At 37.8% G+C, this 15,502-nt stretch overlaps 1 protein-coding gene across 1 annotated transcript; it reads left to right on the forward strand.

Annotated features, from left to right (window-relative positions):
- Positions 1 to 1,150: 1,150 nt before the first annotated feature.
- Positions 1,151 to 13,540, forward strand: LOC111985921 (F-box protein CPR1). Its single transcript, XM_024017567.2, has 2 exons — positions 1,151 to 2,527; positions 13,310 to 13,540. Exon 1 carries the CDS (start codon positions 1,266 to 1,268, stop codon positions 2,499 to 2,501), a length of 1,236 nt encoding a protein of 411 aa, XP_023873335.2. The 5' UTR covers positions 1,151 to 1,265; the 3' UTR covers positions 2,502 to 2,527; positions 13,310 to 13,540.
- Positions 13,541 to 15,502: the final 1,962 nt, after the last annotated feature.

Here is a 15,502-nt window from a genome sequence, read left to right on the forward strand (position 1 = left end):
GTCCAAATATTGTTAGGCAAAGTAGCTCACCTATTGGTTTATATCCTATATCTCTATTGAAAATGGTATTGTTCTTGGAATCAAGATTCTCTAGAGTTCTAGAACACTTGACTGTATAGAGTTTTTTTTTTTCATCTTAACCTTCTTTTTATACAGAGTAATAAATAGTCTATTCGCTAAAATAAAAAAAAAAAAAATTGACATGTCAAATTTTGAATTTATTAATTTATTTTGTTTTTTAAAAATTTAGAAACCTAGAAAACCTATAATTTGCAACCTTTGTTGTCCCTCTCCTTAATTACGTGGTTTTAGAGCCTTTGGAATGGTTGATTGACAATTTTGTTTTTGTTTGCACTAGTTGTTATATGCTAGAAATGTGAATAGGATGCGGAGGTGATGATTTGTATAAGATATTTTGAGAGAATAAATATTTAGAAAAAAAAAATGGAGGTTGATGATTCATATAAGATATTTTGAGAGAATAAATATTTACAAAAAAAAATATGGATGCTTCAAGGGAATTAAACCTCAAAATTTGATAAATTAGATTACTTCGAGAGAGTCGAAATCTCCACAACACAAGTGCTTTCATATTAAAAATATTTAGAAATAAAAAAATAATTTTGGTTGCTTTGAGGGAATTATACCTCAAAATTGGATAAATTAGACTACTTCTTGAGAGTTAATTAATCATCAGGAGTGAATGATTAATTAATACATTCTTGACCAACGTTCAAACATATAAATTAGGATCTTAATCCGTAAAGATACACTAAGAACTTTAGAAGATCTCAATCCAAGTTATTAATACTTCTTTTAATAATTTCATGGTGGCTTAATTAGATGTAAAATTAGATTAAAAAAATTTACTGTGTTGTTTTTTTTTTTTTAAATGTATTGAACATCTATCAAGCTCTTGTGCAATGAGTTAGGTATAAACCTCTTTCTTCTGTCAGCTCTCTCTCTCTCTCTCTCTCTCCACCCTTAGCATCTTCTTTGTCAAGGCTGATACTCAATCTTACATTGAAGATTATACTCTAGAAGTGATACAAAGCTGTTGCTTTCCCTATCACTAGAAGTGGGCCTTTGCGGATGGTGGGCTTTCGACTAAGTTTATACCCAATTATATAACTCGGGCTTAGGACTATTGCGTTATCACTATACCATTTCATCACACTCCCTACCCACTCTCTTCAATCTCTCGTTTCTGTAGTCTGAACTCTGAAATCTCTCTCTCTCTCTCTCTCTCTCTCTCTCAAGCAGCGATGTCAGACAAAGAGCCGATGTGGGACTCTCTTCCTTCTGAAATCCTAACCCGTGCTTTCCTACAACTACCTATCAAATCCATCATAACTTGTACCTCTGTCTCCAAAAAATGGAAATCGCTCATCCAAAACCCTTCTTTCATTTCCACCCATCTCCACCGCTCCTCCTCCGACTCCAACAACCACCTCCTTCTCTTCAGGCTTTGTCCAGATGAAGGTACGGTATGGGATAAATGTGAAAGAGAAGTCTACACGTTGTATTGGGACAACAACATCGAAGAAGAAGACTTCAACGAACACACCAGGTTTGACTCCCCTTTTCCTGCTCAAAGCTGTAGCGTGATATTCCGTGTGGTGGGTACTTGTAATGGCCTGGTTTGCCTTGCCAGAGATTTACTCTCTTACGATAACTCTTACATTCTCTGGAACCCTTGTGTTAGAAAGTTCACCAGAACTTCTAAACCCATTGTCAGCTACTCCACTCACGGTGGGTTTGAAGAGACTACTGGGTTTGGATTTGATTCCAGGACTAACGACTACAAGGTGGTGAGAGTTGTGAGGCTTATGGATAGAGAGGACGAAGATGGGTCTTCGCTCAAGGTTGAGGTTTACTCACTTGCCACTGATGAGTGGAGAATGGTTACTGCTGGTTTGCCTTCAGGATGTGTTGTTCGTGGTCGCGAGCCACTGGCTTTTGTGAATGGTGCTCTGCATTGGATTGCTTTCAGGAGAAATATAACCAACAATTGGCAATCCTTTGTTATGGTGTTCGACCTGGGGGACGAGGTCATTAGTGAGATTGCGCTGCCAGAATTTTTGAATGGTTTTGATGGAGATCAATATTGGGTGCGCATGTCTATTTCAGTTTATAGGAATTCCCTTGCCTTGTTTCATCAACAGGATTTTTGTAGTCCCTGTTTAAATACTTGGGTGATGAAAGAATATACTGATGAGTCATCCTGGACCAAACTTTTTACTTTGTCTGATGATCAAGGTTCCCGTGAGTACGTACCAAGGGCATTGGGTTTTAGAAGAAGTGGTGAGGTTATAATTGAAATGCATGATGGGCAGCTCATTTCACTACACTTTGAGAGCCAGAAGTTGAAAGTGCTTGGGATTACAGGATATGGGTATATTTCCGATCATAGTATCAATGGAAATGGGTATACTTTTTTTGATTCCTATCTTGAGAGTCTAGTTTTGCTGGATGAACCCAATCGTGCAGTTACTTACTAGGAAAGAAGAGAGAGGAACAACAACAGGCAAGATTCATTTTATTTTCATGCTTATATTTTTGGTCTTTTTCATTTTGTTCGTCGTATATACTTGGCAAGTTGGCATTGATTATGAGTTATATATGTGTAACACTGCTCTATAAATCCTTATTAAGTGGCTTTATACTTAGAATAGAGAGTTTATCAAGGTTGTGGCGGTTGTTGGTTATATTGAGGAGATAGTTGAGCAGATAGCATGTATTCTCAAAATTCTTTTAGCCTCATTTCAATTTTTCTTTGATAATCATATATTAAGTATTAAAAATCAAAGTGGATTTTGTTGGTTATCAACTTAGCAAGCTTATTTATCAAAAGGATGTGAATTTCATGTTTCTTGACATTTATTATTTAAAATGTATAGATAGATGTACTCAACATTTTATTTATTGATAATGTTATGGTGATATCTTTTAACTTCATGTTTTCACACTTGTACTAAATGTTCATGTATTATTAAAAAATTTCTTAATATGTCAACCAAAGATATTGATTGTACATTTTAAATCTTTTATTTTCTCGAATGCCTATCTTCTTGCTGAAAAAATTCCCATAGAGCCATGCTCATTAAGAAAGCAGCTCATCAGTGGTTATTGCTTGCTTTGGGTGGTTAAGAATGGAAAATGACTTGTTTGTAATCCTCTTCTTGACCTATTTTTGCTGTCTTTTGTTCCTTAGCATAATTTTTTAATTTTTTATATTACAACAAATAGTTATTCTTAGATGTATTGTTTTGTTGACTCCATTTCATTCCATTTTTTTTTTCTTTTCCCTCTCTTAATCTTTTGTGGATGTGTTAGTATTTTCTTTTACATAATTGTACAAAGCAGATGCAAAAGGCTGAACGCTAGTGGAAAAAAGAAAAAAGAAAAACTAGTGGAAGTAGAAGACATCAAATTAAAACTAATTTACATGCAAAGAAATAGAACTTGATCCAATTAAAGCCAAAGTGCAACCCCAATTCTTGCATTAGGGTCTATTCATTGTGGAATGAATGATCTTTGTTTAGGCAGTTACCCAAGGTCCAATGCAAGCCTTAATCTTTTTTTCTTTTTCTTTTTTGAAAGAGGTTGGAGGGGAGACCATTGATAATTTATTTCTTCATTGTCGGGTGGCTAGCGAGTTATGGGGTTTTCTGTGGTGTCTGATGGGAGTAAGTTAGTTGGGTGATGCCTCAAAGGGTCGGGGATCTGTTGTGTTGTTGGGCTGCTATTACAGTTAAAAATGGGCAGGCTGCCTGTGTGGAGTGCAGTTCCTTCCTGCCTTATGTGGATTTGTTGGTGGAAAGGAATTTGCGGGTGTTTGAAGACAAAGAATCCTCAGTTCTCCTTCTTAAGTCTCAGCTGCTGAGCACTATTTTATCGCAGCATAGGACTCATTCTTCTTCCCCTGAGTTTTCCTCAGATTTATTGTCGGTGTTGGATGGTTTCATATTATGCTGATTTTTATTTTCCTTTCATGTCTGCACTGTTCTGTAGTATACTTCCTGTATACTGCACCCCTTTTTTCATCTTTTAAAGAATTTTTATTTCTTACTGATTAAAAAAAGGAAAGAAAGAGAAAAAGCAGTGGGAGGGGGGGTGGGGGGCAATGGCTTCCTTTGTACACAAATAGTGTACCCATACACACCATTCCAGTAACTTTTTTACTAAACTCTTACCTTTGATTTTTTTTTCTTTAACGAATGTTGGGGGAATTCACTGGTCTAACTTCTAGAGAGGTTGCTGCAAGATCTAGATCTGGACAGGTTTCTATTGTTAGAGATTGGGAGGAGAAATTTCTCATCTGTTTGTCAACGCCGTCTTCCTAGAGTTGATGTCGGATCATTTTCCTATCCTTCTTGAGCGTGGAATTTACACAAAGGCAAAAACCTTTTACGTTTGAGAACATGTGGTTAAAGGATGAGGGCTTTTTGGAAGGTGAGTTCATGGTGGTAGTCCTATCATTCCAAGGAACTCTAGTTTTTCTTTGGCTAACAAGCTGAAGATGCTGAAATTGGATTTGAAGAGATGGAATGTGGAGAGTTCGTAATATAGGTCTCAGGTGCAAAACTTGTGGAAGGATTTTATGTGTTGGAAGTTATTGAGGATGTTCGTGTTCTTACAGCGGAGGAAAGGAGGGAAAAGTGATTGAATTGTGAGAGAGTTAGAAAAATCTACTTTGTTGAAAAAGATCTGCTGGAGGAAGAAATCTAGGGCTTTATTCTTAAAGGGAGATAGAACACAAAAATTCTTTCATCATATTGCAAATTCACATGGAAGATGCAACACTATCGATAGGCTTATGGTGAATGGAGAGTTATCTACGGATCAGGGGATCATTAGGGTGTATTACTCATTTCTATAGGCAATTATACTTGGAGAATGTGGTACACCGACCTCTTTGGATGAGGTTGTTTTTTCTAGAATTTTTGAGGAAGATGCCACTTGTCTGGATAGACCTTTTGATGAGGATGAAGTTTTTGGAGTGGTCCATGATATCAAAGATGATAAAGGCTAGGTTCAGGGTTTTACAATAGCATTTTTTTCAGTCTTGTTGGAGCACGGTGAAAATTGATATTATGAATGTGTTTCATGTTTTCCATGCCCACGCAATGTTTGAAAAGAGCCTTAATGCTACTTTTCTTGTCTCATTCCTAAGAAATTTGATGTTGTGGATGTCCAAGACTTTTGGCCTATTAGCTGGTGGGTGGGTTGTACAAGATTATCACTAAGTGTTAGCCAATCGAATGCGAAGGGTGGTTCACGGTCTTTATTCAAAATCTCAGAATGCCTTTGTGAAAGGTAATCAGATTTTAGATTCTGTCCTTATTGCTTCTGAGTGTTTAGACAGTCGATTGAAGGCGGGGTTCAAGGTGTTGTTTTTGTTACAGCAGTGTGGTTTTTCCAAAAAGTGGAGAAGGTGGATCAGGGTTGTATTTCAATTGTTAAATTCTCCATTTTGATCAATGGTTGTCCTTTTGACTTTTTTGGGAGTTCTAGAGGACTTCGGCAAGGTGATTCTTTATCCCCATTTCTCTTTGATATTGTCATGGAGGCCTTGAGCCATATGTTGGTTGGGCTACTGCAGTTGGTCAGTTTTTGGGTTTCACAGTTAGGAATGAAGCTGGTTCCTTGATGTCGGTGTCCCATTTATTGTTCGCGATGATACACTTGTTTTCTATGAGCCACAGCCCTCATATTACAGCTCTGCGTGGGATTCTCTCTAGATTCAAGGAGACGCAGGGCTAAGAATTAATTTAGGAAAGTCTAAATTGGTTCCAGTTGGGGATGTGCCTAATCTTCATGAGTTAGTGGAGATTTTGGGCTGTAGGGAGTTGCTCTTCCGTTGAAATATTTAGGTCTCCCGTTGGGTGCTTCTTTTAAAGATAAGACTATTTGGAATCCTATCTTGGAGAAGATGAGCGAAGGCTAGCTGGTTGGAAGAGGTTTATTTATCGAAGGGGTAAAGTTACCCTTATTAAGAGTACTCTTTCTAGCTTACCTACGTATTTCCTTTCTCTTCTCCCTATTCCAGTTAAGGTGGCTACGAGGATGGAGAAATTACAAAAGATTTTCTTTGGACTGGTATTGGGGATGATCGTAAATTCATTTAGTAAATTGGTCTAAGGTTTGTAGGCCAGTGAAGAATGGAGGGTTAGGCATTCGGTGCTTGAAAGGTTTAATTCTACCTTATTAGCCAAATAGTTGTGGCGTTATGGTTGGGAGAATGATGCCCTTTGGAGAAGGGTCATTGGGGCAAGTATGGGAATGAGTGGTGGTTGGTCACAAAATCTGTGTCGGGGGCTCATGGTGTTTGTTTGTGGAAGTTCATTAGAAGTGGCTGTTGAATTTTTCCAAGTTCCTTCGGTATGATGTGGGTGATGGTACTCGTGAAGTTTGGGATGATGTGTGGTGTAGGGATCATCCTCTTAAGGAGGAGTTTCCAGATTTATATAATATTAGTAGGACAAGGGAGGCTTCAGTCTCGGAGGTTATGTGCTACGCAAATGGGAGAGTTTCTTGGGACATTCAGTTTCGTCGCTTAGTGAACGATCAAGGGTCACTTTCTTTGGATTCGTTTTTGGTCTTGATCTATTCCACAAAGGTGGGGTGTTGGTGCTGACAAACTTTGTTGGAAGCCACCTGCAATCGAGGTTTCAAGGTGAGTGGGTATATCACTGTCATCCCTTCCCTTGGAAAATGGTGTGGCAATTGAAGGTTCCTCCTTGGGTTGCTTTTTTCTCTTGGACTGCGGCTTTAGGCAAGATTTTAACTACAGATAATCTTCGAAAGAGGCACTTTGTTCTTCTTGAGTGGTGTTTTATGTGCAAAAGGGTGGGAATCTGTAGATCATCTCCTCCTTCACTGTCCTATTGCATTTGAGATGTAAAGTATGATCTTCTGCTTGTTTGGTATTTGTTGGTGATGCCACAAAGGGTAGCGGATTTGTTGGATTGTTGGTCTTGCAATTTCAGGTGACATCGTAATATAGTTATTTGGAGGATTGTGCCATACTGTTTGATGTGGTGTATCTAGCGGAACAGAATTTGAGAAGCTTTGAGGATCGCGAATGGTCCATTCTTGAGTATAAGTCTTTTTTCTTTTCTACTGTTCTGAATGGTGTTTTGTTTTACTTTCTCTTTCTTGTATTTCCCAACCTAGGTTGCTTGATCATTGTACTTTGGTTTCTTGATGTTTTTGCCTCTTTCATACATTTCCTATGTACGGGGCTGTGTTCTTTCAATAAACTTTTAAGTTACTTATCAAAAAAAAAAAAAAAAAAGATAACTTTGACCTAAAGAATAAAATTAAGAACATTAACACATTATAAATCACAGAAAAAATTGCCAACTTAGTTTCTTGATATGTTTTGGGGAGTTGTGTTAGGATTTTGATTGATTTCTCAACTTTCATCAGTTGGCATGGGATGAAAGGACATACTAATTATAAAAGGCTTTTCCATACTCTATTAGGCGTACAGCCTACAATTACAACTGCCTTTATATACTCAGAAACTATAATTAAGCAATGTAGAAGACCCAAACTAATCACATTTTTTTTTTTGGGGTGGTGTGTGGGTGGTGGGGGGGGGGGGGGGGGATAGATAGATTAATGAAATAAGAGTTGCAGTTGTTTTTGGGGTTTATATCTCCAAGGATTTATGGAGCAAGGTTTCAAGTTGGAGTGCAAATGTCAGGCCTATAGTTAATATGAATGTGGTGCTAGATTCGTTAAAGAAAAAAAAATCAAAGGTAAGAGTTTAGTAAAAAAGTTACTGGAATGGTGTGTATGGGTACACTATTTGTGTACAAAGGAAGCCATTGCCCCCCACCCCCCCTCCCACTGCTTTTTCTCTTTCTTTCCTTTTTTTAATCAGTAAGAAATAAAAATTCTTTAAAAGATGAAAAAAGGGGTGCAGTATACAGGAAGTATACTACAGAACAGTGCAGACATGAAAGGAAAATAAAAATCAGCATAATATGAAACCATCCAACACCGACAATAAATCTGAGGAAAACTCAGGGGAAGAAGAATGAGTCCTATGCTGCGATAAAATAGTGCTCAGCAGCTGAGACTTAAGAAGGAGAACTGAGGATTCTTTGTCTTCAAACACNAAAAAAAAAAACTACAAATGACACCTCTATTAATTAGCTCCATCTTTGTTTCTTGCAGACAAACAATATTTGCTTTCCACTTTCGGATCAAATTTCTAACCCGAAGCCGCTTATCCTGCTCATTCAACCCTCTCACATTTCAAGAAACAATTCTCAAATTCATTGATGCACAACAACAGCTTGATCCCTACTATCACTCCTGTTCCTTTCTGACTCCTCCTCCTCACCCCACGAGCTCATTAAACTCTTCAACTCGCGATGCCCTTTGAGCCCAGCCTTACCCATCTTCCTCTTAGAGTCTACATCAATCATCTGATGTTTTCTTCGCTCTTCTAAAGCTAATAGCAAACCTGTAACTTGTTCTTCGAAACCCTCAAGCGATGTCCCAACAGATTTCTAGAAAGCTTTCATTTTATTAGTTACCCAAAGTGGCAACTTGGTGTTATCAACATTAACCTTAACCCCTATCTTCTGAGCTGTAGGAATCTCCTTACCCACAGAATTATACATCGCCAGAGGTGCCACTTCAAGTGGATCACCTAAATGTTCCCAATCCAATAAGCCCTCATTAGAGTCCCACGCCTCACTCTCTTACCCAAAATCAAAGACAACAGAGCCCCCAACACCCTCATACTCAAAAGCCCAACTAACAATATGTCCCTTGTTAACAAGAGATGCCAAACATGGATTAAGTACACCTTCCGGTGCAGGCTAATCCGACACAGAATCAAGGGAACGATATGTGAAAAGCGGAATAACTATTTTCCTCCCATCCCCAAGTTCGAGCATCCAATCCTTAGAATTACCCCAGGTTTTGCTCAAGTCCCCAACAAAATCATTGATTCTAGGACCAAGATCGTGAGGCGCTTTGGTGAACATCGGTTCTGAAATCTCCAAACCCTCTGCATGCTGAGCTAACAGTACCGAAATAGTCTCGAAGTTCCCCTCTTCTGACCCCATTCCAACCTCGTCCCTTATCGAGTTGCTAGAACCCACCTTAAGAGTGAAGGGTGGTGGCTGAACTTGTAGCTCCCTTGAGAGCAATTGAGGAAGCCCATAATCTAAGCCATAAGCAATGGAAGGAAGAGACTCCAAAGACCCAGACCCAGGAAGCACCTAATACGGCACCGAGAGAGAAGTGCTAGCTTCTGAATCGTTCTCACAAGCAAGAGGCGAAGACCCAAACCCCTACTCATGACAACCCGAGACACTTGGTTAAGAAGAAGCTACACACGATTGCACCGCGGTATTGCAAGCGAAGGAGGAGATCGCTTTCAAAGACGCAACCCCAGGCACCCGTATTGCTGTATCGGAAGAGACCGAAGCTCTTGTCTGATTTTCACCCGGAATGGGTTTAGAACAAATATGCTGAAACCTAGACTTGTAACCCAAAGCTTTGAGACCCAGCTTGGGCTTTGGGCTTCCAAGCAGCAAGTGGCCTTGGCCCACTTCCATTTAACAACACAGTTTTAAAACTATGTGTCTTTTTCACTCCATTGGGCTTAACAGCAATTGGGCCCACCTCCTTAATCTCTGAAGATATAACAACCCACTTCCCTTCATTCCCACGTTTCACACACAAGGAAATATCCAGGGACAGAGTTGTATTAACGCTAGGATTCTCAGCTCCGTTAAGGGCTGACGTGACCGACGTGACATCCGCCCCAACATGATGCTTGTTAGTCTAGGAAATACCTTCCCAAGAAATACACGATTTCAAATTTTGAAAACCCAAAGCAGACTCCTTTCCTTTGTTTCCACAACCTTAGGGTTCTACCGGACTTTCTCTGTCATCCTCACCAGTCTTATGGTGGCACTCCTGTGCTTAACACAGTTGTTCTGAATTTACGGAAGGATTGTCTTTCTCAACTGAACTCCAAAACTTCTCCAGCCACTCCCCAGTTTCCCTTCCGGTATGACAATGGAACCCCTTCGACGGCCTTTATCTAACTCAGAGACCAACAGAAAAGAGCCATGGCCATTGGACCCCAACTGAAGAATAAGAACGCTATTACCCTTGCTGACCGTTCTCGCAAATTGACCCGGATTTGGCTTAGATAACAACTCCCCAACGTGAAACAAAATTCTTTTAGCACACTCCTTACCCATACAGACAGAACATAAGGAACTCTTACCTCTCTCATGAATACGTAATAGGAAAAATGACCCCCCTTCCTCAATAGCAAACTCAAAGGTTTTTGCTTCAATGAAAACAAAAGTAGAACCTCCCATTGTAATACTCCTACCTCACAAGATTTTCAAGTCCTCTTTTGAATCTTACTTCTTGAATAATTCTCTTCTAAATATTCCTCACTAACAATAAACACAATATCAAATGTATTACCCATGTGGCTTCCTACAAATAAATAATAAGAAAAATATTTAAGTTATCTTTTAGAGGAGGGTTAAATATTTCTCTTAAGCAATTTAAGAAAGAATACACCAGTGATCAATTATTGTTAAGCAAGGGACTACAGCTTGCTCATCAGAAGCATTGAACACAGAAGGATTTTTTTTTATATATATATAATTCCTTAACTCAAGCCACGGATGTATTTTTGAGAGCGTCTTGTAGGATGATACAAACCTTGACTAATAATTGTGTTTTGTGGTTGTCTGGTTGGCTTTGGCTTTAGTTTGAAATGTTTTGTTTTGGTTTTAAAGAACAGTTGATGATGCCATTCTGTATTTGTGTTCTTTCTTTTACTATGAATTTTGCAATATTTCTATTTTCTTTTGGAACTTGGTGTCTTCTCATTACAGTTATCTTTTGTTAAAGAGTAAGATCTTATTATAATAATTTCTGGCATAGGAATCTGCTTAGATAATTTTCCCTGCCCCCACCGGTGCAGGCTAATCCGACACAGAATCAGGGGAACGATATGTGAAAAGCGGAATAACTATTTTCCTCCCATCCCCAAGTTCGAGCATCCAATCCTTAGAATTACCTCAGGTTTTGCTCAAGTCCCCAACAAAATCATTGATTCTAGGACCAAGATTGTGAGGCGCTTTGGTGAACATCGGTTCTGAAATCTCCGAACCCTCTGCATGCTGAGCTAACAGTACCGAAATAGTCTCGAAGTTTCCCTCTTCTGACCCCATTCCAACCTCGTCCCTCATCAGGTTGCTAGAACCCACCTTAAGAGTGAAGGGTGGCGGCTGAACTGGTAGCTCCCTTGAGAGCAACTGAGGAAGCCCATAATCTAAGCCATAAGCAATGGAAGGAAGACTCCAAAGACCCAGACCCAGGAAGCACCTAATATGGCACCGAGAGAGAAGTGCTAGCTTCTGAATCGTTCTCACAAGCAAGAGGCGAAGACCCAAACCCCGACTCATGACAACCCGAGACACTTGGTTAAGAAGAAGCCACACACGACTGCGCTGCGGTGTTGCAAGTGAAGAAGGAGATCGCTTTCAAAGACGCAACCCCAGGCACCTGTATCGCTGTATTGGAAGAGATCAAAGCTCTTGTCTGATTTCCACCCGGAATGGGTTTAGAACAAATATGCTGAAACCCAGACTTGTAACGCAAAGGTTTGAGACCCAGCTTGAGCTTTGGGCTTCCAAGCAGCAAGTGGCCTTGGCCCACTTCCATTTAACAGCACAGTTTTAAAACTATGTGTCTTTTTCACTCCATTGGGCTTAACAGCAACTGGGCCCACCTCCTTAATCTCTGAAGATATAACAATCCACTTCCCTTCATTCCCACGTTTCACACACAAGGAAATATCCAGGGACAGAGTTGTAGTAACGCTAGGATTCTCAGCTCTGTTAAGGGCCAACATGACCGACGTGACATCCGCCCCAACATGATGCTTGTTAGTCTAGGAAATACCTCCCCAAGAAATACACGATTTCAAATTTTGAAAACCCAAAGCAGACTCCTTTCCTTTGTTTCCAAAACCTCAGGGTTCTACTGGACTTTCTCCGTCATCCTCACCGGTCTTATGGTGGCACTCCTGTGCTTAACACTGTTGTTCTGAATTTGCGGAAGGATTGTCTTTCTCTACTGAACTCCAAAACTTCTCTAGCCATTCCCCAGTTTCCCTTCCAGTATGACAATGGAACCCCTCTGACGGCCTTTATCTAACTCAGAGACCGACAGAAAAGAGCCATGGCCATTGGACCCCAACTGAAGAATAAGAATGCTATTACCCTTGCTGACCGTTCTCGCAAATTGACCTGGATTTGGCTTAGATGACAACTCCTCAACGTGAAACAGAATTCTTTTAGCACACTCCTTACCCATACAGATAGAACGTAAGGAACTCCTACCTCTCTCATGAATACGTAATAGGAAAAACGACCCCCCTTCCTCAATAGCAAACTCAAAGGTTTTTGCTTCAATGAAAACAAAAGTAGAACCTCCCATTGTAATACTCCTACCTCACAAGATTTTCAAGTCCTCTTTTGAATCTTACTTCTTGAATAATTCTCTTCTAAATATTCCTCACTAACAATAAACACAATATCAAATGTATTACCCATGTGGCTTCCTACAAATAAATAATAAGAAAAATAATAAAGTTATCTTTTAGAGGAGGGTTAAATATTTCTCTTAAGCAATTTAAGAAAGAATACACCAGTGATCAATTATTGTTAAGCAAGGGACTACAGCTTGCTCATCAGAAGCATTGAACACAGAAGGATTTATATATATATATATATATATATATAATTCCTTAACTCAAGCCACGGATGTATTTTTGAGAGCGTCTTGTAGGATGATACAAACCTTGACTAATAATTGTGTTTTGTGGTTGTCTGGTTGGCTTTGGCTTTAGTTTGAAATGTTTTGTTTTGGTTTTAAAGAACAGTTGATGATGCCATTCTGTATTTGTGTTCTTTCTTGTACTATGAATTTTGCAATATTTCTATTTTCTTTTGGAACTTGGTGTCTTCTCATTACAGTTATCTTTTGTTAAAGAGTAAGATCTTATTATAATAATTTCTGGCATAGGAATCTGCTTAGATAATTTTCCCTGCCCCCACTCCCCCTTGGTGTACATGTTCATGTGGTATGGGCTTGGGTTTTTTCGTAATTTCCACACTCTGAAAACAACATATCTTGGTGTAGGCTTTTCCCATATAATTACAAAACTGATTAGTGTTATTATATTTTCATCTAGTATTAAATCTCAAACAAGAATGCACTTATAGTTTTTAAATTCTTGCAGGACCTCGTGCAATCATGGTTGGCGATGAGCTGTAAATAAGTTACAGATTTCAACTCAGCAAAGAAATGATTTAACAAAGCTTTTTGATGGTGTTTTGTTTCTCAATATTGTCATTAGAGTATTATGGTAAGAACTAAGATGGATTTTAGTTGTTATAATGTTACAGGAGTTTTTTATGTTAAACTCATTTGTGGCTATGCTATTTTTATGTTTAATTGCAATTTGGTTTTAGTGTGTTTATAGAAATTATTAATCACTTAATTGTGTTTGCTATGCTTGCATTGTGCATGTGTATTAAGTTTGTTGTTGCTCAGTCAACTAGTTGGCAGTTATACCTATCTAATCTATATCTATATATATTAATAGCTAAAGCTGAGAGAAAATCCAATTAGATTCTTAATTGGGTTCGCAATTTTGCGCCACATGTCTCATCTAAGGTTTTCAATTGTTGTGTCGAGTGAGTTATTTTATCAATTTAATTTCTTAATTTTGCTGCAGTATTTATTACTCATTGCAATAATCAGAGTCAAATTTTTGTTTTTAATAAATGCAATGAATTTGCCGCCTGTAATTTTGTATAAAGATGGAATGTTGAGGAATCACATTTGTGATTGCCAGAAATTATGCAACTTGAGTAGCAGCCATGGTTGAAGCCTGAAATCCAAGCATAAAGTCAATTCGATTCACACATAAGAGTCCTCCATGAACAAACGTATTAGTCCCCTCTATCTTGCTATCTAATTGCTAATATTTCTCTCTAACTTTTCTTTTTGATTTGTTAATCTTTGTTTGAAAAATTCCTTATATCTTTATAGCGCAAAGGCTACCTTGTCCGTTTAATTTGATAATATACCATCTAATATCTAATTTTTCTCCCTCCAACTGTTCTCATTGACTTGTTAATCTTTCTTTGAGGAATACCTTCTATCTTCGTGGCAAAGGCTACCTTTTTTCTTTTTTTTTTTTGGGGTCTAATTTAATAATATATAAGATAATATGATTTTGAGTGTTTTATGTTTCTTCTTATTGGTTGAACAACTTGGAAAGTGATATACTTAAGAGAGGGATTAGATAGCAATTGACATCAACACAAGGCTAGCCATGTACATGTTTGGTTAAGAGTGCTCTCTAATGTATGTTAGTCAATCTGCAGGTGAATTAACATTTAATATTGTTTTCCCCCAAAAAAGTGTTTGATATAGACATAGCATTGTTAGTTTATTGTGTGAATTAAAATTCTATATCAATTTTCTGTTTATTTATTTAGGTGAATTTATGTAATTTTTTAGCTTACCAAGTATTTGAAGTTTTATCTTCTCAAAAAATTAATAAACAAAGTATTTGAAGTTTTGATATCTAAGTGCAACTCTCATATGAACAACTTTTAGTTTGGTAAAGCCCATTATCATATTTTAAAGTTGAAGCAGAATCAAAATCTAAATAAAATCCATATTAGCTTTTAATTGTAATTTAATTTTATGTCAAGTGCCCAATTTTAATTTTCTTAATTTTGCTATCAAGTAACTCGTTCATAATATTCAACACAAAAGTCAAAATTACTATTTTATTGTCACTATTGTTAAAAGTTTTCGTGTATAAGCATGGGTTACAACCTAATGGGTATAAAATATATGTGGAAACTATTATAAATTTATCCTATAAAATTAGGATATTTAATCTTAGTTGATAGGATGTCAAAAGGAGGGGGAAAAAAAATCTATTTTACATTTTTCCATCAAGAGTTTACCCTTACAAAATTGTAAATTCAATTATGGTTGTAAATTGTAACTTTTTCTAACTGAGTTGACGTATTAATTAAAATTAGACAGCCTAGAGATATATTTATCAAAAAGAAAAAAAAAATGTCAAAGTCTAGAGATAGAACATAATGTTACAATAATTTTATTTTCAATTGTAGTGGGTTCCAATATATTATTTAATTTTAACTTATGATGGGCTAATACTTTAACTGGTGTAAAAATATTGTAATATTTTGTTGTGACTGTATAACAGCTCTAAAGTTATTGGTGTTATTGGACTTTCTTAGAAGCATCTTGTTTATCCAAGCATTGAGAGTGAGCAATTATAGGTAGTTTTTCCAGTCCACGGTCCATTGTGCGGTTCCCTATTTCGCAGCCAATTTGGTTTGGCATGGTATTGCAAAGTTTCTTTTAATTGGGAACTCCAAACCCC

The sequence above is a fragment of the Quercus suber genome, unplaced genomic scaffold, assembly GCF_002906115.3.
Source record: "Quercus suber isolate HL8 unplaced genomic scaffold, Cork oak 2.0 scaffold_3B, whole genome shotgun sequence".
Lineage (NCBI taxonomy): Eukaryota > Viridiplantae > Streptophyta > Magnoliopsida > Fagales > Fagaceae > Quercus > Quercus suber.